At 32.3% G+C, this 26045-nt stretch overlaps 1 protein-coding gene across 1 annotated transcript; it reads left to right on the forward strand.

Moving 5' to 3' along the window:
• Window positions 1-13378: 13378 nt before the first annotated feature.
• LOC143052672 (uncharacterized) lies at window positions 13379-25784 on the forward strand. The gene is made up of 4 exons (XM_076225743.1): window positions 13379-13477; window positions 15374-15773; window positions 19685-19894; window positions 25046-25784. Exons 1-4 carry the CDS (start codon window positions 13388-13390, stop codon window positions 25729-25731), a joined length of 1386 nt encoding a protein of 461 aa, XP_076081858.1. The 5' UTR covers window positions 13379-13387; the 3' UTR covers window positions 25732-25784.
• Window positions 25785-26045: the final 261 nt, after the last annotated feature.

Here is a 26045-nt window from a genome sequence, read left to right on the forward strand (position 1 = left end):
AACGATATAGCAACGTTGAATTGTTTTCAGCACTTTATAGTCAAGCGTATTTTAGACTTAAGAACTTCAACTAGGTCGGATATGTGTCAAAGTATACTTGGATTGCATCCCATTACTTCAACTATAGAGATAAAGAAGTTATATTTCTTACAAAAACTTTGTAGCCTTAATGGTAAATTCCTGACGAAAAAACTATTTCTTGTGCACCTGTACTCTTATTTTATTGACACCGAACGTAAACATTATGGGTTCATTCAAGAAATTATGGATATCTTATATAAATATTATCTTCATGAATATGTGATTATCTTTATGCGAGATGGAATTTTCCCTACAAAACAATCTTGGAAAATCATAGTAAATAATACTGTAGATAAAGTACAAAGTGATGAATGGACTCGTCGAATACAGAGTGACAATAACTTTTCTCGTTTTAGAAATATTCACCTCTCGGTCAAAGTCCCTGATTTCTGGAAATGCGCTAGATCATCAAGAGAAATCATAAACGCATACTTCATAACAAAATTACTAACTGACATCCCTAATAACACGAGAAGCACTTGCGAGCTATGCGACAGACCATTTCTAGATGTGTACGTACATGCGTGTTGTAGTTGTTGTGGTACTCAATCAATCAGAGACGCATGGTGGGATTTCATTATTGAAAGGTTTCCATTGCAATTATTTGTCGAACTGTATTCATACGATGATGAACATTTATACTGCATTCTTTTGGGCAAGCACATAACAACAGTAAATATCGACACTGACAGTTTTCTAAGTTTGTGCCACGTACACGTTGCACTCTGTGTTGCTGAGTATAGCAGAGTAACGAGAAAGATGATACAGTAGCGTGCTAAGTACATGAACTGTCGTTAGTGAGAGCAATTTTCTTAAAACGTTCTTTTGGTAATATGCTATAGTTATTGTAAATATTGTAATATTGTAATATTGTATTGTGTTGCCTGTTTTGTAAACTTTTGTAATTTGATTTGTTAACATATATGTTGTTCATTGAATCTCTTGATAGAGGAAATAAAGAAATGAATGAATGAATAGAATGGTTAAAGTGACACCCCCATAATTTAAACTTGATCTGTATTTAGCCATTATAAGCATTGTGTATAAGTGATATACCATTTGGATAAGGCAAACCAATGTTAGAGAGCGGAAACAAAAAATTAAGCAATCTTTCCTATTGTAAAGGGGCATAACTCTAAAATGGTTAACTTAGAGTGACGCCCCTGATTCAAACTTGGCACTCACACCACATCTTCCTATATCTATTGATCTGTATGTTGTTGTTTTAAGCATTGTGAATCAGTTTCAAACCATCCAGTTGAGACAAACTAAAGTTAGAGAACAATATCAACTTTGTGACATACAGATGGAAAGACGTACGTACAGACAAGTGTATAACTTAATGCCCCCTCTGCTACAGCGCGGGCATAAAAATGAGGTGAAAGTCAGATAAACTAATCCTGAAATACTAATACACCTTACAATCATGCCATATACACAAAAGTTGACCTACTGCTTCCAGTTTCTTATCAAACTTAACCAGGAAACCTTAACATTGACCAATGTACTATAAAAATTAGGTCAAGATCAAATGAACCCTGTCAGACAGACATGTACACCTTACAATTAATATATGCATTAAATACAGTTGACATATCATGTGTATTGTTCATGGTATCTAAAAAACACAAAGAACATAACTATTAAAACTTAACATTGACAAATGGACCATAAAAATGAGAGCAGGGTCAGATGATACCTGCCAGACAGACATTACAGTCATTCCATATACATTTATATATATCAAATATAGTTGACCTATAGTATTGCTAATAGTTTAAGAAAAACAGATCAAAACAGAAAACTTAACTCTGAGTAATGAACATAGAAAATGAGGTCAAGGTAAAATAATACCTGCCAGACTGACATGTACATTGTAAAAAATGTCCATACACTATAAAAAATAGATGACCTATTGCATAAAATATTCAATAAAGACCAAAACGCAAAATTGTTTTAAACTTCTACCACTGAACCATGAAAATGAGCTCAAGGTCAGATGACATCTGCCAGTCTGACAAGTACACCTTGCAACCACCTCAAATCCAATTATAGTTGACCAATTGATCATAGTATAGATCTGAAATATATATACATGCATGGATTTGACCATGAAACTTAATCTTGTTCAATCATTCATATAATGAGGTCGAGGTCAGATGAACCTATCTTACAGGCACAAGTACCTTTGAGGTAAACACATACTAATATAGTTATTCTTTTAATTGTAACTAATTGGATAAAAATTAACCTTACAAAAAAATTTCTTTCAAGTAGAAACAGAACAAAACAAATAACAGACTGATACTTCATAACAGAAGGCATCAATATACAAAGTATGAAGCATCCAGGTCTTCCACTTTCTAAAATATAAAGCTTTTACATGTTATAGTAGTAAGTTAACAACTCAGTGAATGCTGCCAATGCCAGATCACTATCACTATATGTTGAGCTAGGCTAAACAAAAATCAAATATATTAGTCAAAAATACTTACTTAAGAGCAATAACTCCAATAGCACATGTACAATAAGTCATCTGAATTTTAATGGAAATAGGAAAAATAGATCTCCACATTCTAACTACTTTTCATTAAGGTGGTACCCAACACTTTCACTAAAATTAATTTGGCTCGTTTAATTTTCATAAAATTTTGTCAAAGTATTTACTATGACACTTTAACATTGTTTAACAAATATATAAACATTTTGAAAATTTTGAACCAACCGTTTTGTCAGAAAAAATACACTAGTTACAGTGTATATAGCAGTTTGACAAACACCAATTTTGATCATTGAGAAGCTAATTAATATTCCCTTTACAATGCAACGTAATTAAAACATTTAGCTGATTTTACAGAGTTATCTCCCTTTAGTGTTAGGTACCACATTAAGAGCAATAACTCCAATAGCACATGTACCATGTACAATAAGTCATCGGAATTTTAATGGAAATAGGAAAAATAGATCTCCACATTCTAATTACTTTTCATTAAACACAAGAGTAATTTTGTTGGTTGAAAGGTATGAACAAGAACACAAACTAAATACCCTAGGAATCAGTCAGCCCTAGTGGCCATTAATTTTAAAGGAGAATTTTTTTAAACTGTTAAAGGTTTACAATGGACCCCAATGCAGGGTTCTCACTAGGAATTTTTCATGGTGAGTCCTGGGACTCATCACTTTTAGAAATGGTGAGTCCCAAAAGATTTTGATGAGTCCAGGATGCAATGTATTTTTTTGTGTCATAATATAATGAAATGTGACGAAATACAACTTAAACCAGGCGTGTCGGGTTGGTAGATTTTATTAAATCAATAAAATATATGACCTCTTAATAGTAATTGTTCAAAATATATACATGTAACAGACTTCTTTCTGGGTCTATATCATATCCTTGATGTGGGGCCACATTGAAAAAAATGTTGGTTTGCCAGTTGTTTGAGTTCCATTAAAAAGATCAGGGCGATAGGTAGGGTTTTAGTTTTTTTTTATATGAATGTACTATTTAATAATAAACCCAGTTAGAGAATTTGTCTTGTCATTTTTAGTTACCAAAATTTTTTTAAATTACAAAAAAAATTTTAAAAAATACAAATTAACCCCTTCCCCCCTTTCCCAATTAAATAAGTGTAGATTGAATTTATACACCAAGTTTACTACTTTCATGCAAGGATTTCTATACAAATCCTTGTTTCATGGCACTACCATATCAGCTGTTTACTTCAAATGTCTATAAATATCCAGACACAGTTGTCTGTTACTTAGGTGTTTCCCCAAGTATTTTTCCCGCCTAAAATGATCATGTGACATATTTGTAAACAAAACAAACCATGTGGTCAAGCAATTCATTTATTTTCTGGATTATTCTGCTTTTCATAATTTAGTTTGGATTTATATTCACTTCATTTAAGGTACAGTCAAGCATTTGTATTTAAAAAATAGTTTGCAAAGAATTTTTACTTTTTAATTTGAGAAATGTCTCATGATCGCCGTTCATTGGCTTGTTCAACCATGCAGACAATGTAAATTATGTAAATCATAAATCTATCAGCTGTCAAAAATATTGATCTACGCATCACATCGATGTTTTGACATCGATTTCCGGTTTAGTTTCTTGTCAAAACAATGTCATATCATTAATCTTCTAGGCAAAATGATGTTTCTGGGACTCGGGGGATACAATCAGGACGCGTCCCAGGGACTCACGGGATTAAAAAATGACGCGTCCAGCTCGATTTCCATGCGTCCAGGACGCGTATACGCGTCTTAACGAGAACCCTGCAATGTCATGTGATATCAATAACTCATACATGTCATATAGCCAATAGGGTCAGGTGACCAAATAAAAATAGAAGAGCAATTAATGTTAACACTTTCTCAAGAGAGTTTCACGAATAGAGTACATGTACATGTAGGTATATGAAAGGGTTTTTTGCAATTGTATCAAATATCCTTCAAATTTAAGGACCACAAGACATTTTATAAGTCTTGAATACTGTCTTTCACATATTTTTGTTTGTTTGACCTTTGTTTGAATTCATTACATGTTATAGGAAACATACACTATTTTCATTTTGAGATTTTCCCATTTAGTCAAGTACATGTATTTTGAAATACAAAAGTGTTTATTATATTCATGCAAAATTTCAGGCTACAATTTTAAATTTGAACATGTTTATTCTGTCTTAGTGCCATTACAACTGACAATTCTTATCTTAATTTTAGTCTAACATGCACAGATTGTATATCAAATATTTGAGCTGGAAAGAAATCGACTGATAATAATGCAAGTACACATATTCATGTACATTTTGTACATGTGTATTAAGACTGTGTTTGATTTTAAAACATTCAAATATGAAATAAAAGATGAATTTTAGTCTTTTTTGTAGGGTCCTATCAACTCAGTTTTCAATCAATTATTATTATAGACTTTGTATGGAGGTTTTTTTTTCGACACAGATGTATTGATATTCGTCTGCATACGGTCAATTTCTATCTGACACAACTCATTTGTCAATTCAACTAATGTTAAGGATGTACTTAGGTGAAGTTTTGGAATGAGTGTCAAATGTTCGGACTCCTTAGTGTTTTTCCATACCATACAAGGAAAAATATTTTGCCCTATAACACCTATTTATCTTTTAACATTACAAGTCTTAATAGCTCATAAAAGGTCATTTGACAAAATTTAAGCAGATTCTTGATTTTCTTTCTTTTGATTTAACCCAAATAATACCAATGCAAATATAACATGTATAAGGTAAAAGTCTGGTTAAGCCTTTTCCCGCCATATTTTATTAATCAAATATATCTCTAAAGGGAGCTCCATGACCTAAAAAATATTTTTAGCTTATTTTGATCCTTAACTAATACTCTTCCAGCTATTAAACGTATCAATTTTGAATTCTTGATTTATTTAATTTCACCTTGGATCACTTAAGTTCATCCTTAAGGTTGGAAAAGTTTGCAATTTGTTTTAATTTCAAATACCGGTTCTTATAAACCTCCTACTTTGAATTACAAATTCATAAAAAAATGTTACAAAGATTGATAACTCAGCCTAATTACGATCAATAAACCTGCTCCTCATTGTGCATTCCGTTTCAATCTTTTTCAAATGTTCGTACGTTAAACTTGATGAAAATCCACATGTTCCAGAAAACTTTTCTAGCTCTGATTGAGAAAGATCTGGTTGAATCGGTAAATGATTAATCAACATCCACAGTTGGAGAACTGAACCCATGTTCAATGTTGCTTCAGATGAATTTTGTAAATTATTCCACAATGGTATAGGATCTCCTTCATTCCTCAAGAGAATATCATTATCTGTATCATACATATAAACATCGAAGCACTTATCACTTATGGCGATTGTAGGTATTAGTGTCACTCTTGGTTGATAATAATGAGGCTTCAAGAGTTGAAATCGTTTCTGATAAAAAGAGAATGTAATTGCTTGTGCCACAAACTGGCTCACATTTGAATGTTCTCTTAATGATGTTAACTCTTTTTTATTATCTGTGTGTGCTTGCTGCTCTTCATTTTCTAATAAATTTTCTGAATTCTTGTCTTTAGGAATTACAATACTACAGTTTCCACCAAGGGGAAACAACATTATATCTGGTTTACCATACCATAATAATTCAGTGCCTACAAAAGATAAAATTTCTATCTAAATGATGTAATATTATAAAAATAACACATACATGACATAGCTTCAGATATAAAAATAAATTAGGCACATAGCTAAGAGTGTGATACAGCAGATATATGATACCGCAAGTAAAAACATTGTCAACAGAGGCCATTTTTTAATTTAAAATTTATGATTTAAACTTGATTTTTTTTCAATTGTTGATTCTTATATGATGTGCTTCTTTCACTTTGTAAACAACACAATGATAAAATTCTTGATATATCAATACTAAGCGCAGACTCCGAGATGCACATGATAATGGCTTTTGAAAAATACCTCCCACTTTAATCATTGTTAATCCACACGTATATAAAATGTAACCTATGTGCAAACGTTATGTTGATTTCGTTGTGTTAAAAATTCCAATTGAAAAAAAACAACGTACAGAAACCTGTATTCTTATTCTGAATTGTTTATTGTGTACATGTATCACTACTTGTAACCATACATCCCCTTGTAAGATAGATTATTGACTATTATTCTGAGTTGTTTATTGTGTACATGTATCACTACTTGTAACCATACATCCCCTTGTAAGATAGATTATTGACTATTATCTAGAAGTTTTATTCTATTTCTAACTGCATATATATATATATGTCTATGTTGTAAAGTTTCTCTGAATATGATTTAATGAACCAAAAACTTAACGTAGATGACAAAAATTGGTAGACTTTTATCTTTGATAGAGCCAGTATATCGATTTATACATGTGCACACACTTAAAACTTTTAATAAAAAATTGATGCCTACAGACCTTCAAAAACAACACTATTTACAGCTTTTTTAATGCAACTGAAAGAAACACTTACAGTCAGGGTTGATACTTATACAAGTCATGTTTATTTACTTTAAGATGTAAGTAATATTTATTTGTGTAGAAAACTTGAAAGATTCAAATTTTCTTATGAACTTTCAGTAATCTTCCCTAATCTTCTGGAGAGAAAAAAAATACTTAAAAAAGCAATTTGTTTGACTTTTATCATGTTTTTTTATTGATCACAGCAGGATGATTCAATACAGTCAGGGGAATTATTTGTATAAGTGGTTTTGGAATCATCCAATTAAGAAAACTTTTGTAATCAAACATTTCAATAAGGAGTTATCTACCTTTATTCTTAAGTCTGAAATCACAAAAAATGAGTATGTAACAGGCTATTATTTGAACTTTTAATTATGGAATTTGCATAATTTCTTGTGCTTGAAATTTTTAATAAATTCCAGGTTTATTCTGTACTTACAATTATCTCTATCTATAATGAAATTGGCCCAGAAGTGACAATGGAAAATATTTTGTAACCAGCTTTAAACGACCGCAGAAGTCAAACAGTTGGGGCAAGTATGGACACAACATTCAAGCTTGATACAATTTGGATTGTGATCACATTTTGACATAATATGAGTTTCTGACACATAACAAATGTCAAGATATTGCAATTAAAGATTTCTTCTGCAAACTTTTCAAAAATTTCGAATTTGAGAAATTTGGAGGAATAAAATTGAAAACTACTACCCCCCCCCTTTTTTTTGCAATAAGTCCAAAACCTGACAATTCTTAATACATAATTTACAAGCAGTTTAAGGGATGTAAATCCACACATACCCAACATTGTATGTTAAATGTTTTTTAGTTACCTCCCTTACACTAATTTTAAATTGTCTTAACTGTCCATTGCCCAGAAAAACCTAGGGGTGTTTCCCCTTTTTTGCCTCTAATTCCAAATTGTTTGAGCCATAACCCCCCAAAGTCAATACTAACCATCCCTTCATGGCATGAAAACTTGTGGTATAATTCCAGAGAAATTCATACAGCTAAACACAAGTTATTGACTGAAAACTACAAAAATGCTTATTTTGGGCCCCTTTTTTGGCCCCTCACTTATTGAAACCTCCCTCCCTTGAAGCAAGAACCAAAAAACTCAATTCAAGCATTTCCTTTGTAGTAATAAATCTTGTAGTATAATTTCAGAAAGGTCCATACACTTGAACAAAAGTAATTGTCTGTAAACTAGAAAAATGCTTCTTTGTTGGCCCCTTATTCCTATATGTTCAAGGATATTAACCCCAAACTGAATCCAAGCCTTCCCTTCATTATATGAAACATTGTGGTACAATGTCAGAGAGATCCATATAGTTAAACATAAGTTATTGTCCCAAAACTACAAAAATGCTTGTTTTTGGCCTCTTTTTGTCCCTTTTAATTCCTAGCCTGTTTGCCCCAAAACCTTTAAAATAAATCCCACCCTTCTACTTAATAGTATTAACATTTTGGTATAATTTCAGAGCATCTAAAATACTTATACACAACTGTTTGTCCTGAAAATAGATAAATGCTTGTTTAAGGCCCCTAATTTCTAAACCTTTGGGATCATAACCCCCAAATTCAATCACAACTTACCTTTTGTGGTTATATACATTGTGTTAAATTTTTATTGAATTCTATTAACTTAATGACTTATACTAAAGTTATTATCTGGAAACCATCCATCTTTGGACAACGCTAACGCTGACGACGACAACGTGAGACCAATATACGACAAAAAAATTATAATTTTTGCGGTCGTATAAAAATTTCCAAAAGTTTATAAAATTTATGAAAATTGATAAAAATTTACTATAAAGGACAATAACTCCTTAAGGGGTCAATTGACCACTTTGGTCAAGTTGACTTATTTGTAGCTCTTACTTTGCTGTACATTCATGACATTATTGCTATTTACAGTTTATCTCTATCTATAATAATATTCAAGATATAACAACCAAAACTGCAAAATTTTCTTAAAATTACCAATTCAGGGGCAACAGCCCAACAATAAGTTGCCCGATTGGTCTGAAAATTTTAAATTCAGGGCAGATAGATCTTGACCTAATGAACAATTTTATCTCAGCAGGTTTTCTTTAAATGCTTTGGTTTCAGAGATATGAGCCAAAAACTGCATTTTATCCTATGTAAATTTTTAGCAACGTCCGCCATCTTGGTTCACGGGAGGGGTCATCGGACACATTTTTTAAACTAGATACCCTAATGATGATTGTGGACAAGTTCGATTAAATTTGTCTTAATAGCTTCAGAGGAGAAGATTTTTGTAGCTACCCAACAAAAAGTTCTCAGATTCTTCTAAATATTTCAGGGAAGATAGATCTTGACCTGATAAACAATTTTACCCCTGTTAGATTTGCTTTAAATGCTTTGGTTTCAGAGATATAAGCTAAAATCTACATTTTACCCCTATGTTCTATTTTTAGCCATGGCAGCCATCTTGGTTGGTTGGCCGGGTCTAGATACCCCAATGATGATTGTGGCCAAGTTTGGTTTAATTTGGTACAGTAGTTTCAGAGGAGAAGATTTTTGTAAAAGTTAACCAGGACGGACGACGACAACAGACGCAAAGTGATGAGAAAAGCTCACTTGACCATGTTGACCCTTCAGACCAGGTGAGCTAAAAAGGAGTACAAACAGGAGTACAACAGAAGCACATTAGGTGTTTATATTTATATGTTAATCCTTGCTATGATTAATCATTTTCAAATAGTTTTTTATATGATTACCTATCTATATGCCTTATTTCTGGGAATGAAAAATGATTCTTTAACAAATCACTTATTTAAGTAGTTCCTGGGGGCTGACTGTCTAACACGATCTCATACCTATTCCTGAGTTACCATACCAAATCTTGTCACCACACTGCTCATCACAGGGACATAACTCATACTGCCACCAATGATCGTCTGTAATACAGTATGTATGTCCTGGAGAGGTAGCTATCAGTCTGAACAGTAGATGGTTTGCCAAAAGAACTGTAAGTTATTTTTCTCTCATCACTGGTCTCAAGAACAGAGCGAAGACATTGTTCATGATATTCTGTAACAAAAATATATATTTGAATTATATTCTTTGACATATTCCCATTTCAATTCTCAATTTTATCTAAATGTATATGTACATGTATCATGTGTATGTATAATTAAATAGTGTGCAATTTTAAATTCAATTGATTTTTAAGCTTTGTAATTTGTAAACATTTGTTAGGTACTGAGATCAATCTTGCTCTTGTTCATCACTTTTAATGAAGGCCACTTATATTTATCTGATTTGTGCATGAAAAAAGATTGGTTTCAAAACCTGATGTAAATCAACTCTTCACGGAAACCAGGCGTAAAAATCATACTTTATCCTGGCGGCATTGCAGTGTTTACAAAATGCATGTCCAGGCGTCAACCAGGCGTAAAGCAGGCGTAAATTAGGCGTAACTAAGGCGTAAACCAGGTGTAAAATTAGGCGTAATATTTAAATGAGTACGCCTGGTTCACAAAAAAATAGGCGTAATATGCAAATGAGTACGCCTGGTCAATAAATAAACCAGGTGTAATATCCTTACATAATACTACACTTATTTTAGTTCAGTGTATTAACCTAGCTGTGTACTTTTGTGTATTTGATACAAACTTCTGTACTGTTGCTTTTATTTCTTATTGTTTGACAAAAAACTTGAAATATAAACCATTGAAGAAGTTAATATAAAAATAAATACATTTTATGCAGACAATGGCTCAAATAAGTTTAAGTTTAAATAAGAATTATGACAATTATTTTTTTCTTGAAATAAAAGTAGCATTTTAACTAAGTTGTTTTTGAAAATTATTGTCTTTTGAACTAAAGTATAAATGATAATTACTACTGCAATTTAACTTAAAGTAAAAGATTTTAATGTTATTATCCAATGATAAAGGTTTTGGGATTTCAAAAATTCTGATAGAACATTATACTTACAAATGTAGTTATACTCACATTATTATTATTTACCATGTATTACTATTTTCCTTTTATTTCACAATTTTCATTAATTTATTTGATTCAGTATTTCCAATTTCAGATTCTTCCAAAAAGCACAAAACAAGCAAATTATCCCTGAACATATGAAGCTGCCATGTGTCCAACTCTTGCAAACTAAAACCAAAGAGCCAAATTTTGAAAAAAAATCCCATGATCCTTTATAAACAAAGCGTTATGGGTATTTTTATTTACGCCATACCAACAGTTTTACGCCCGTAAGAAAATTTACGCCTTGCTTATTTCAAATTACGCCCGTAAGAAAACTTACGCCTTGCTTATTTCAATTTACGCCAGGTTTACTGCTTTTTTCTACGCCCGTAAGGACTACAAATTTACGTTTCCTGTCCACTCACGCTTGGATCTAGACACGTTACTACCACTTACGCCTGGTTTAAGCCTTATTTCCAGGCGTAATACGCCTTATAATTTCGTATGGGAATAATAATGGGAGAATTGAGTATACTTGTTAAATTTTTTAGTCATTTTTTTCTTTTTTTTATAAAGTTTGCCTTTTTTTCTCTATTCTTTCATGTCTTTAGGCCAGACCCTAATAAATGTAACTTCTGTAACTTTTGGAACTTATCTTTATCATGCACACATCAGATAAATACATGTATAAGCCAGGTCGTGTGGCCTTCACAATGATTTACTATAAAATATTCTAGAGCTCTTTTTGATTCGGAATTGCTTTTAATGATCTAGCTCTAATGAAGTTGAGTATTCAACATTTTTGTTCAATATCTTTTTTAATTATGTTTAAGTATAGTGAATTGCTTTTTTATAAAGAAATCCATTTCTTTTTATCCAATTATATTTATTGTTTTAAAACTATGACTTGTATTCATGGTATTATGTTAGAATGAATACTGGTTAGTGATATTCCCGCCATTATATGGTCACGATGGTTCAAGTCTAAATAATGCGACATTTTAAAACCTTAACAGCTTTCCTTTATTGTTTTGCGATTTTTTTTTTTTTTGTCCAAATGCATAATGAATATTGCACTGTCTACTGATGACACAAGATTCCAAACCAAAAAGAGCTCTTGAAAGGCCATAGGGGGCAAGCAGTGTGAAAGTGAAAGGCTATCATGAATAGGAAGATTGATTTTTGAACAATTGGAATCAGATTTGGAGAGAAGCAGACCCAGGGACAGACTTGTTTTATACATGTACATGTAGCATCTTCATTTTAGTACACTCCACAGGGAGAAAAAAATACAATTCAAAATTTCACCTTTGTCAATTAAAAATCCACAGATAAAAGACTGAACTGCAAACTGCATTAGTTCATCACTAATAACTTGAGGATCTCTGTATCTTTTGTTTTTTCGTTGAATACTGTCAAATCCTTTTTTATATAAAGAACTAAATTTTAAAGAACTGGTAAGGCAGCAACCATTTGATTTTCTGGGGGGGGGCTATGGTTTTTTTTGGAAAAAAAAGTTTGTTTCCAGTTTTTGGAGAAAAAAATAATTTGTTTTTGATTCTGAGAAAAAAAAATTGTTTGTTTCACCCTCAGCTGCCACTATATGTAATGCTAAAATTGAAAGAAAAAAATTGTTTTCGACTAGTCGCGAAAAAAATAGATTGTTTTTCGCCGCAGGTGAAAAAAAAAACCATAGCCCCCCCCAGAAAATCAAATGGTTGCTGCCTAAATACAGATACATTTTCCTTCTCCTCTTCAGTAACCAAAGAAGGGTCCCTAACACAACCGTCACTGTCTTCCAAATACTGTACCATGTCTACAATAGCATTTGAAAATCTGTATCCAAGAACATATCCTCTGATGCGATATGGTACCAAGTCAATGTTATTGTTTTTACATTGTTCTAAAGCTTCATCAATGAAGGGACTTCTTGCTGAAAAACTTAGCTTGCGAATTGTATTTATTTTGCTTAAATTCAAACTGATATTCAAGAATAATCGTCGGGATTCCTTCAACAGTGACACCATAATTCAGTTGATAATGTATAGAAAAAAGTCTCAATCCAAGTGTATCCGGTTTGGACAGTAGCTCTACCTATTTCTATTACAAAAATTCTAAATACTTTAGAATCAAAGTTCGGCCCTAGACTTTCTCGGTCCAAAGATAAAGGTGTCTGTAATAAGACAATTTTAATAGCGGTTTACAGTTTGCGAGTTAAAAAAAAAATAAAACCATTCGATACCCTATTGATATTTTAAAAAAAATTGAAACTTCTAAAGAAATCCTTTCGAAACAGAAAAAAAACAAGAACAGGATCAAGGCCGATCGTGTTTTAGGGCGAAATAATGACACGATATGTCTTAACGCTTAATGTCCCTACAACATGCAAGATGGCAGGGAAAGGACACCATCTCCTAAAGACTGTTGTTAAAAAGGCAATTTACTATAAGAACTTCAATTTAAGTCAAAACTGAACATGCACTTGATTTCAATCATTCAATATAGCTTCATTATTACCAATTGTTATGCTAAGCGGGTGAACAAAAAATATAAACCTATTTTTATAGTGTACAGCAATAATGCCATATGAGACAACTCGCCCCACTGACAAATCGGACCATTTTTTTCACCAATCGCCCCACTCCTCAAAATACAAACCATATTGTGTCCATACATCCTTCAACAATGAGCAAAGTCCAAACTGCACAGTCAGTTTTAAAAGACTGAAAAATGTCAAATGTAAAACAATCCAAAGAACATGAAGGAGAAAACTAGCGAAAAAATAGTCCAAATGATTATGACGTCTTGGGAGGTTATTTTAAATTTTTAAATTAAACAGCGTCGATGTAAGGTGTCCAAAAAAAAAAGAAGAGTAATAGCCTTTCAAGATGTCATAATTATTTGGACTAGCATAAAACTGAACGAAATACAAACATGTAATATTAAACATACACTTAGCTAAAAAGACAACAACTGGCTCCTGACTTGGGATAGGAACTGCTGGTTGTTTGTACAATCTTTGAAGGTATGCATGTTAAAATCAGGGTTTTGATTTTTATAGATATTTGTTCTTTTTGGAGATAGTTTAACATAGATATAGGAAGATGTGGTGTGAGTGCCAATGAGTCAACTCTCCATCCAAATGACAATTTTAAAAAAGTAAACCATTATTATGTCAATGTACGGCCTTCAACACGGAGCCTTGGCTCACACCGAACAACAAGCTATAACATGGTCATTTTTGGAGTACATTCTTGCATAAGAGGTGCATAGTGTTACTGGTTAACTCCTCCTACATTGAACGATAGACCTATGTGCTCCCATGCTCAACTTTGTGTATTTGAGAATGACACTTTGCATCACCGAGGCACCATTTGTGTCTCCCAGGCACAATTATATCTCAACGAAAATCCTACATTGACTTTGTAAAATACAGTTTCTTCAAAATTGACTGTGGGGACATTAACGATATAATGTATTACACATGTTACATGTATTATATTATATCACTTTAAAAAAAAAAATCTGCTTGTTTTCTTTCGATTTTTACTGTTTGTTTTATTTCAGTTCAAACTTAAATGTCACTCCAGTCTTAAAAGACTTATTTATAAACCTGTATCAATATTATCACACTTTCTAAAAATCCTGTTTGTTTATTTCTTACTTTTTAAAGTACATGTTGTCAAGTTCTAAAAGAATTATTCTTCAGAATGTTCAACTTATCAAAATTAATCAAAAACAAATTTTAAAATAAGTGAATCTGCTAAAAAATCTAGATTAATCCCAAAACTTTGTTATTTTGATTTCTCACTTTAACATCAAAGGCTTAAAAAAAGGAAAAAAATATAAAGTACTAAGGGATTAAATTTATGCAACTTAAAATTTGTAATGTTTAGTTGCATTTTTGTGTAACCTGACCCTTAGGGTTAATGGTGTGTCATGTTTTTGTTGGGAAAGGCTGACCTCTTTAGCATGTTAAGCATGAGTTTGCCCCAACGAGAGATTTGTCTTCTAATACTCTTCAGCAATTTTAAAAAGGGGGTACCAAACAGAGGATAAAGGGGGGGGGGGTTCCAACCTTATGTCCCCATTCAAATTCATTGATTGTCTAAAAAAAGTGGGCGTTCAGGGGGGTGGCCTGTCTGGATCCGCCATTACTTTGTATCTCTACATTCATGACATTGCAGACTACAATCAATAAATGATTTTTTTTCGTTCTTTGTGTTTATTTGGATAGCAAACTTTTAAATGTCGATTTAATTATCTTCCCTCAGTGAAAAAGTTGTTTATGAATTATTGAAAATTTGTAAAATTTTTTTTTGCTTTTTCAGTGTCCACATTCAGTATTTTACAGCAAATTTACTAGAGAAGGTCCATATAAGAAAGTTGGTAGACCTCAAAATGTATCTGAACTGATAAGACAGGCTATTTATGGTTTTGAAGATGTCACGTTTGTACCCTATCGTTTGGTTGGCTATCGTTTGGGACGCTCATTTACTCAGTCTTCCATTGAAATAGAACCAGTTGATGGACAAGTCAAACACAAAGGCATACACACATATATATCAGTCCCAGCAGCAGAGGGATTCCATTCAATCTTTAAAGATGGATTTGAACGGCTGCAACAAAGTATTGATGGGAATATTAGTAGTTCTGATACAGAATCTTCAAATGAGGACAATTTGGAGGATTCAATCAGTGATTTAAAGGCAGGTTTTTTAAGGAAAATAGGTAAAAGTATATATATACTGTATATAATCTAATAATATTTTTTTCTGGTATTTTTGTTTTTGCTTATCATCATGTTCTTTATTCCTAATGGAATTTTTAGTGCAAATCTCAGTCCTGCTTTTTTCTCACTTTATTGGGTCCTACATTTTTTTAATTAGATTATCATGATTATTTTTACATAAATTGTCACCCTGTCTTTCATGTCTTTTTTTTTTTTTTTTGCAGATAGCTCTACATGCTCTACATAAGGGATAGTGATAAAGCGGCGGCGGCTTTAGCTAACTTCTTAAAAGCTTTATATTTTAAAAGGTGGAAGACCTGGTAGCCTCCTACTTTGTATATAAATGCCTGATGATATGTCAAGTTTCCATCTGTCATATATATATATATGTTTATTGTCCTGCACCTCATTTTCATGGTTCAGTGCATGTGATTACTTGAATTTTTTTATAGATTTTTTATACGACCGCAAAATTTGAAAAATTTTTCGTCGTATATTGCTATCACGTTGGCGTCTGCGTCGTCGTCGTCGTCGTCGTCGTCGTCGTCGTCGTCGTCGTCGTCGTCGTCGTCGTCGTCCGTCGTCCGAATACTTTTAGTTTTCGCACTCTAACTTTAGTAAAAGTGAATGGAAATCTATGAAATTTTAACACAAGGTTTATGACCACAAAAGGAAGGTTGGTATTGATTTTGGGAGTTTTGGTCCCAACATTTTAGGAATTAGGGGCCAAAAAGGGCCCAAATAAGCATTTTCTTGGTTTTCGCACTATAACTTTAGTTTAAGTGAATAGAAATCTATGAAATTTTGACACAAGGTTTATGACCACAAAAGGAAGGTTGGGATTGATTTTGGGGGTTTTGGTTCCAACAGTTTAGGAATTAAGGGCCAAAAAAGGGCCCAAATAAGCATTATTCTTGGTTTTCGCACAATAACTTTAGTATAAGTAAATAGAAATCAATGAAATTTTAGCACAAGGTTTATGACCACAAAAGGAAGGTTGGGATTGATTTTTGGAGTTGAGGTCACAACAGTTTATGAATTAGGGGCCAAAAAGGGGCCCTATTAAGCATTATTTTTGGTTTTTGCACCATAACTTTAGTATAAGTAAATAGAAATCTATGAAATTTAAACACAAGGTTTATGACCATAAAAGGAAGGTTGGGTTTGATTTTGGGAGTTTTGGTCCTAACAGTTTAGGAATAAGGGGCCCAAAGGGTCCAAAATTGAACTTTGTGTGATTTCATCAAAAATTCAATAATTGGGGTTCTTTGATATGCCGAATCTAACTATGTATGTAGATTCTTAATTTTTGGTCCCATTTTCAAATTGGTCTACATTAAGGTCCAAAGGGTCCAAAATTAAACTTAGTTTGATTTTAACAAAAATTGAATCCTTGGGGTTCTTTGATATGCTGAATTTAAAAATGTACTTAGATTTTTAATTATTGGCCTAGTTTTCAAGTTGGTCCAAATGGGGGTCCAAAATTAAACTTTGTTTGATTTCTTCAAAAATTGAATAAATGGGTTCTTTGATATGCCAAATCTAACTGTGTATGTAGATTCTTAATTTTTGGTCCAGTTTTCAAATTGGTCTACATTAAGGTCCAAAGGGTCCAAATTAAACTAAGTTTGATTTTAACAAAAATTAAATTCTTGGGCTTATTTGATATGCTTTATCTAAATATGTACTTTGATTTTTGATTATGGGCCCAGTTTTCAAGTTGGTCCAAATCAGGATTCCATATCAAGTATTGTGCAATAGCAAGAAATTTTCAATTGCACAGTATTGCACAATAGCAAGAAATATCTAATTGCACAATATTGTGCAATAGCAATTAATTTTCAATTGGAGTTATCTTTCTTTGTATAGAATAGTAGTTGATAATATATGTTGGAAATTTGCCAGACATGACTATGATGTCATTTTCTATTTTTATTTGCCAATAACTTTATGTAAATAACTTCATTGGAAATTTGCCAATATAAAATGTTGCTGATGAAGCTTTTTTTCCTTATCTTATCTAAAATGTTTTAGATAATGTATGTTGGAAATTTGCCAGACATGACTATGATGTCATTTTCTATTTTTATTTGCCAATAACTTTATGTAAATAACTTCATTGGAAATTTGCCAATATAAAATGTTGCTGATGAAGTTTTTTTTATTGTTTTATACAATAAACAATGTATATTCACTTTTACTACCAACCAATCTTTACCATTCAGTGATAACAAGCACTTTATTTTACATTTTAATATTTTATGATGTATTTAAAAGAGTAGTTATTGTTGCAAACTCCATTAGAAATTTGAATTGATATCAGTTTTGGAAAAAGGGAAACGGGGATGTGAAAAAAAGGGGGGGGGGTTAAATTTTTCTCATTTCAGATTTCATAAATAAAAAGAAAATTTCTTCAAACATTTTTTTGAGAGGATTAATATTCAACAGCATAGTGAATTGCTCAAAGGCAAAAAAAAACTTTTAAGTTCATTAGACCACATTCATTCTGTGTCAGAAACCTATGCTGTGTCAACTATTTAATTTTAGATTTAAATAAGAAGAAATCTTTAATTGATTTGTAAAATCTTGACATTTGTTTTGTGTAAAAAAACCCATGTAATGTCAAAAATTTGATCACAATCCAAATTCAGAGCTGTATCATGCTTGAATGTTTTGTCCATACTTGCCCCAACTGTTCAGGGTTCGACCTCTGCGGTCGTATAAAGCTGCGCCCTGCGGAGCACCTGGTTGTAATGTAAATTTCTTTCTTATTACGAGTATTAGGACAACTATATTTGGCATATTTGTACCTTGCAAGTCCTCATGCCTGTTAGACAGATTTCATTTGTCCTCAACCTAATTTCATGGATCAGTGAACAAGGTTAAGTTTCGTGGTCAAGTCCATATATTCCTATTTACTATTTTTTATGTTTTTGGCAAATAATGCAGCAGATTAAAAGTTTTTAAAACTACTTGAAAAGAAAATTGGTTTTCTTAAACATGTTAAATTATGTTCTTGTATATCATGTAAATGTATTTAATGTTTCAGAATTAAATTTCATTCACTAGGTCTGAATTATCTCCCCTTATACTTCTTCAAAAAACTATATTAGTTAGATGTGCTGATTATTTTTGACAACTTTGACATTACAGTAGTAACACATTCATAGCTGTCCTATTCCAAGGGACAAGCAAAGACTATCATCTGACATATATATATATATATACAACTCGTCTAAACATCAAACCAACAATGTTAGATCTGTTAATTTGCTTTTGCAACTGAGATATCGTGACACCAAATTGCCTGCACTGTAGCCGTCCCACTAGACCACACGACCACCTGGGCTTCACATATAATAAAGCTTTTGGTGGCCGTGTGTTACCTTTCCTCATCAGTTTTCATCTAGCGGGTACTACCATGAATACAGTACATGATATATAAGGCATGGAGATGTTATTGTTACAGAACTGCTCAATTATCTATAGTAAAGGATCCTACAAATTAATGCAAGATACAGTCACAGAAAATAATTATATTTATAAGTACGTCTTAGTTAGTGACAACTCTACAACAGATTTATCCATCGAATCACCAGCAATGATGGTGATACGTCATGGCTGTGTATATATATATATATAGAATAAGATGTTCACCCTGATATATTTATTTGTATGTGTGAGCCTTTTCAATGTCCATCACTATTAACTTAATGTAGAGATAGAACAGCCACGTCAATTATAGGACCTTCAAATCATAACTGTTTAGATCATGTGTAAATAAAAGTTATTTAACCATGTTAAATATATGATCCAGATTATTCTAAAAAAAGACATGTATATAATATTGCTGGATTTACCAATTGTGAATGATTATGCAAAATATTGTACCTTCAACTATTCTTTTCAGATTTTCATGAAAAGTGTTTGCAGGAGATAAGGGACATACCTTGGCATATTCAAGAACCAGAGTTGTTTGTCACAGAACTGTTAGCCAATCATCTGTTTTCAAAACTGACTATGTCATCTTTAGTCATAGCAACAGATTACTGTACAAAACTATCCAAATGTCCCTGTAGTAGATGTAATGATACAATACAGTTTAGTAATTTTGGAATTGGTAAGTGTGGGTTTTTTTTGTTTTTTTTTTTGGAATTGGTAAGTGTGGGTTTTTGTTTTATTTGTTTTGGAATTGGTAAGTGTGGGTTTTTGTTTTATTTTTTTTGGAATTGGTAAGTGTGGGTTTTTGTTTTATTTGTTTTGGAATTGGTAAGTGTGGGTTTTTGTTTTATTTGTTTTGGAATTGGTAAGTGTGGGTTTTTGTTTTATTTGTTTTGGAATTGGTAAGTGTGGTTTTTGTTTTATTTGTTTTGGAATTGGTAAGTGTGGGTTTTTGTTTTATTTGTTCTGGAATTGGTAAGTGTGGGTTTTTGTTTTATTTGTTTTAGAATTGGTAAGTGTGGATTTTTGTTTTATTTATTTTGGATTTGGTAAGTGTGGGTTTTTGGAATTGGTAAGTGTAGGTTTTTGTTTTATTTGTTTTGGAATTGGTAAGTGTGGGTTTTTGTTTTATCTGTTTTGGAATTGGTAAGTGTGGGGTTTTGTTTTATCTGTTTTGGAATTGGTAAGTGTGGGTTTTTGTTTTATTTGTTTTGGAATTGGTAAGTGTGGGTTTTTGTTTTATTTGTTTTGGAATTGGTAAGTGTGGGTTTTTTTTGTTTTTTTTTTGGAATTGGTAAGTGTGGGTTTTTGTTTTATTTGTTTTGGAATTGGTAAGTGTGGGTTTTTGTTTTATTTGTTTTGGAATTGGTAAGTGTGGGTTTTTGTTTTATTTGTTTTGGAATTGGTAAGTGTGGGTTTTTTTTGTTTTTTTTTTTTGAAATTGGTAAGTGTGGGTTTTTGTTTTATTTGTTTTGGAATTGGTAAGTGTGGGTTTTTGTTTTATTTGTTTTGGAATTGGTAAGTGTGGGTTTTTGTTTTATTTGTTTTGGAATTGGTAAGTGTTGGTTTTTGTTTTATTTATTTTGGATTTGGTAAGTGTGGGTTTTTGGAATTGGTAAGTGTAGGTTTTTGTTTTATTTGTTTTGGAATTGGTAAGTGTGGGTTTTTGTTTTATCTGTTTTGGAATTGGTAAGTGTGGGTTTTTGTTTTATTTGTTTTGGAATTGGTAAGTGTGGGTTTTTGTTTTATTTGTTTTGGAATTGGTAAGTGTGGGTTTTTGTTTTATTTGTTTTGGAATTGGTAAGTGTGGGTTTTTGTTTTATTTGTTCTGGAATTGGTAAGTGTGGGTTTTTGTTTTATTTGTTTTGGAATTGGTAAGTGTTGGTTTTTGTTTTATTTATTTTGGATTTGGTAAGTGTGGGTTTTTGGAATTGGTAAGTGTAGGTTTTTGTTTTATTTGTTTTGGAATTGGTAAGTGTGGGTTTTTGTTTTATCTGTTTTGGAATTGGTAATTGTGGGTTTTTGTTTTATTTGTTCTGGAATTGGTAAGTGTGGGTTTTTGTTTTATTATACCCCACGCAACGAAGTTGCGGAGGCTATAATGTTTTTGACCCGTCAGTCCGTCCGTCCGTCCGTCAGTCCGTCAGTCCTGTTTCTTGTCATCGCAACTCCTCTCAAACCACACTACAGAATTTCACGAAACCTTTTCAGATAATAAGGACATACTATGTAGTTGTGCATATCGACGAGAAATTGCGATTCAATTTTTTTCTAGGAGTTACGCCCCTTTGAACTTATTTGCTTCAATGTACTTCTGCAACAGTTTGTCATCTCAACTTCTCTGAAAACACACAACAGAATTTCATGAAATTTTGTAGATAATAAGGACATACTATGTAGTTGTGCATATCGACGGGAAATTGCGATTCAATTTTTTTTCTAGGAGTTACGCCCCTTTGAACTTATTTACTTTATTGTACTACTGCAACAGTTTGTCATCGCAACTCCTCTCAAACCACACAACAGAATTTCACGAAACCTTTTCAGATAATAAGGACATACTATGTAGTTGTGCATATCGACGGGAAATTGCGATTCAATTTTTTTTCTAGGAGTTACGCCCCTTTGAACTTATTTACTTTATTGTACTACTGGAACAGTTTGTCATCGCAACTTCTCTCAAACCACACAACAGAATTTCACGAAACCTTTTCAGATAATAAGGACATACTATGTAGTTGTGCATATCGACGGGAAATTGCGATTCAATTTTTTTTCTAGGAGTTACGCCCCTTTGAACTTATTTGCTTCAATGTACTTCTGCAACAGTTTGTCATCGCAACTCCTCTGAAAACACACAACAGAATTTCATGAAATTTTGTAGATAATAAGAACATACTATGTATATTGACAGGAAATTATTATTCAATATTTTTTCTTATACAATTTTTAACCGGATTTTTGTGACAAAAATGTAGGTTATTGATTTGGGGATGTACGGCGGGCGGCCGGGCGGCAATTAAATGTTGTCCGTGCATTAACTCATGAACCGTTAAACCAAAGCTTTTAAAATTTTAATATGTTGTTACTGACAACTAAATGAAGGTGAAGTTCAATAATGGCGATTTTGACTTTTACCGTTCAGGAGTTATGGTTCTTGAAAGATTGAAAAATGAAGTTTCCAGTCGTGTCCGTGCATTAACGCATGAACTGTTCTACCAAAGCTTCCCAAACTTTAATATGTTGTTACTGATGACAAAATGGAGGGCAAGGTCAATAATGGCGATTTTGACTTTTACCGTTCAGGAGTTATGGTTCTTGAAAGATTGAAAAATGGAGTTTCCAGTCGTGTCCGTGCATTAACGCATGAACTGTTCTACCAAAGCTTCCCAAATTTTAATATGTTGTTACTGATGACAAAATAGAGGTCAAGTTCAATAAAGACGATTTTGACTTTTACCGTTCAGGAGTTATGGTTCTTGAAAGATTGAAAAATGGAGTTTCCAGTCGTGTCTGTGCATTTACGCATGAACTGTTCTACCAAAGCTTCCCAAATTTTAATATGTTGTTACTGATGACAAAATAGAGGTCAAGTTCAATAAAGACGATTTTGACTTTTACCGTTCAGGAGTTATGGTTCTTGAAAGATTGAAAAATGGTGTTTCCAGTCGTGTCCGTGCATTTTCTCATGAACCATTCAACCAAAGCTTTTGAAATTTTTATATGTTGTTACTGATGGCAAAATAGAGGTCAAGTTCAATAATGACGATTTTTACTTTTACCGTTCAGGAGTTATGGTTCTTGAAAGATTGTAAAATGGCGTTTCCATTCACGTTGTTGCATTTACTCATGAATCATTCAATCTAAGCTTTTCAAATTTTAATATGTTGATACTGATGACAAAATGGAGGTCAAATTTGATATTGACGATTTTCACTTTCACCATTCATCAGTAATGGTTCTTGTGATATTGCCAGGACACAAATAAATATTAATAAATCCGGTTTGCTGTCGTTGTGACAGCCTCTTGTTTTTTCTATACTTATTTTATTTCTCCAATGACAATGTGGGGGCGTGGGGTATGCGAGCGTGCTCACTAAGGTTCTTTAATTTGTTTTGGAATTGGTAAGTGTGGGTTTTTGTTTTATTTGTTTTGGAATTGGTAAGTGTGGGTTTTTGTTTTATTTATTTTGGATTTGGTAAGTGTGGGTTTTTGGAATTGGTAAGTGTAGGTTTTTGTTTTATTTGTTTTGTTTTGGAATTGGTAAGTGTGGGTTTTTGTTTTATCTGTTTTGGAATTGGTAAGTGTGGGTTTTTGTTTTATTTGTTTTGGAATTGGTAAGTGTGGGTTTTTGTTTTATTTGTTTTGGAATTGGTAAGTGTGGGTTTTTGTTTTATTTGTTTTGGAATTGGTAAGTGTGGGTTTTTGTTTTATTTGTTTCACTTGTTACGGATGTTTGTGGACAAAACAAATACTGTGAACCAACTTATTTTCGCGGATACTTTATTTCGCGTTTGCCCTTGAGCGACAATTTAACTTCACGGTTTTCTAATTAACTTGATGTTGTTAAATATGGAAAGATCCAAGTTTTACATATTCGCAATGATTTAACTTCACGATATTTTTCTACTCGCGAAAGTCGCGAAAATAAATCGCTCTTGGAAATTAGTTGGTTTACAGTAATAACAAAATTTTCACAACATGTTAAAAGGAAAGCATATAAAATATCAAGTTCTGAGTAATTTTGAGAAACAAGCATTTTTGTGAGAGAAAAAAACAAGAGTTCTAGATAAAAAAATCTATATGAGGCATTGGATATCTACGCATTATAAACAGACAATGGACCTTTCCTGTGCATTTTACAATCATTCATACCTGAGTTAAATAAAAAGTCAAATAAACATGAGCTATCTCCCTTTATACCTTGGTATAAATTCTAACTTTTCAAAGACTAGTGTGAATGACTCTTTGGTATCCTTTGCCTCTTTTTATGCTCCAATCGTAGCAGAGGGTGTATTAAGTTTAACCCTTGTACATATGTCTGTACATCCATACATCCCAAAGTTGGTTTCTGTTCTCTTAACTTTAGTTTGCATGGACCAACTCTTATGAAATGTATACACAATATTGATTACCACATAATACAGATCAAGCTTGAAATTGGGTGGCTTAAATTTTACCGTTGCTGAGTTATGCCCCTTTATAAACATAAAAATTGCATAATTTTTCGTTCCTGACTTTTTAACTTTTAAGTTGCCTCAACCAAATGTTATGAAACTAATACACAATGCTTATTGCCACAAAACACAGATCAAGTTTCAATTTTGGTGGCATCATTATAACCGTACTAAAGTACAAAAAAAATGTAATCCCCTTTACAAATGGAAAAATTGCTGATTCTTTCATTTTTGTTCTCTAACTTAAGTTTTCTTCAACCAAATGGTATGAAACTTATACATAATGCTTGTTACTACATAATACAGATCAAGTACACATTTGGGTAGCATAACTTTTAACTTTCTTCACTTATGTCCCTATATATAACTTTATATGATATGCAGGGGCATCATCTGTGTCCCATGGATACATTTCCCATTTATGTAATCATGATACCTAATGAGTAAGGGTCATTCAAGCTCTGTCTTTGAAAAGTTAGAATTACAAAAGTATAAAAGGGAGAAAATGCCAGTACCAAGTCAGGAATATTACAGTTGTTATCCATTAGTTTGATGTGTTTAAGCTTTTGATTTTGCCATTTGATTAGGGACTTTCCGTTTTGAATTTTCCTCGTAGTTCAGTATTTTTTGTGATTTTACTTTTTCTCTACAGGAAGTGAATGGCTTTGGTATGGGGCACCTGATATTGTTGTTTACAAAAGTGACGATGAAATAAACAGTATCGCATTACCACATTCAAATGAAGACGAAAAAGAGGACAAGGAATTGTTGAAAGAGTTAGATTTTGAAGAACAGCAGATACTCAAAGTTCAGAAACAGTCAGAGATATTGAGATATCCCAGTAATGTATCACAGTTTGTGGCCCATGCTATAACATTTTCATATTATCAAAAAGCCTTCCAACATAGACATAGGAAAATAGAGAATTTACAAAATAATGTCTCTCTTGTGCCGCTAATTGCCATAAATGGAAACTTTTTTGATATCTATTTATATGATTATGAAAACGATATCTTGTTAAGGAATGCAAATCAGATTTCTTTGTGGAATGAACCAGAGTTCAAATGTTCAGCTGATTTTGAGTTTCCAGAACCGACATTAAATTTGTCATCTGTAATTATGTTTTGGATGATGATGAATCATTTGACAATAAAGCCTAGCTTGTCAGACAAGACAGTTCTTAGACTGAAAAAGTCATGTGGTCTTGATTTGTCTGTTGAACTACAGAAAGCAATTGGTAAAACAGTCAAACTTAAGAAGAATTTTTATCCATTGAAATCATGTGATATTATTGAACCTTATTTCAGTCAGATGTGTAAAGTCGAAAGTCAACAGTAGACAATGAAAAGATCCAAGATATATTTTGTTTAAATAAAAATGTATACTATGTATCATTTCAAGTTGAGACTAGGATTTACCAAATACCAGTAGCTGTAAAAGTCAGAAAAAATATTTGTTCACCAATGAGCTCGCTAATTGTTTTTTCAAATTTTAAAAAATGACGAGGTTTTAAAAAGGGACTAATGTAACTGGTTGAGTACAACACTAATAAGGACTTGTATTTTGATATCTGATACATTACATCTGTATTCAAATTTTCATAAAAATCACTATTATTAGTATCACAATATTGTTTATTGTCTACAAAAATA

This window comes from Mytilus galloprovincialis, chromosome 11, assembly GCF_965363235.1.
Source record: "Mytilus galloprovincialis chromosome 11, xbMytGall1.hap1.1, whole genome shotgun sequence".
Lineage (NCBI taxonomy): Eukaryota > Metazoa > Mollusca > Bivalvia > Mytilida > Mytilidae > Mytilus > Mytilus galloprovincialis.

Bases quoted from the DNA above. Each gene is read 5' to 3' on its own strand.
- LOC143052672 (XM_076225743.1), top strand. From the start codon at position 13,388: ATGACACGATATGTCTTAACGCTTAATGTCCCTACAACATGCAAGATG. The intron at 13,478-15,373 runs GCAATTTACTAT...TTGCTTTTTCAG, and splicing joins TAAAGACTGTTGTTAAAAAG to TGTCCACATTCAGTATTTTA. The intron at 19,895-25,045 runs GTAAGTGTGGGT...TTTTCTCTACAG, and splicing joins GTTTAGTAATTTTGGAATTG to GAAGTGAATGGCTTTGGTAT.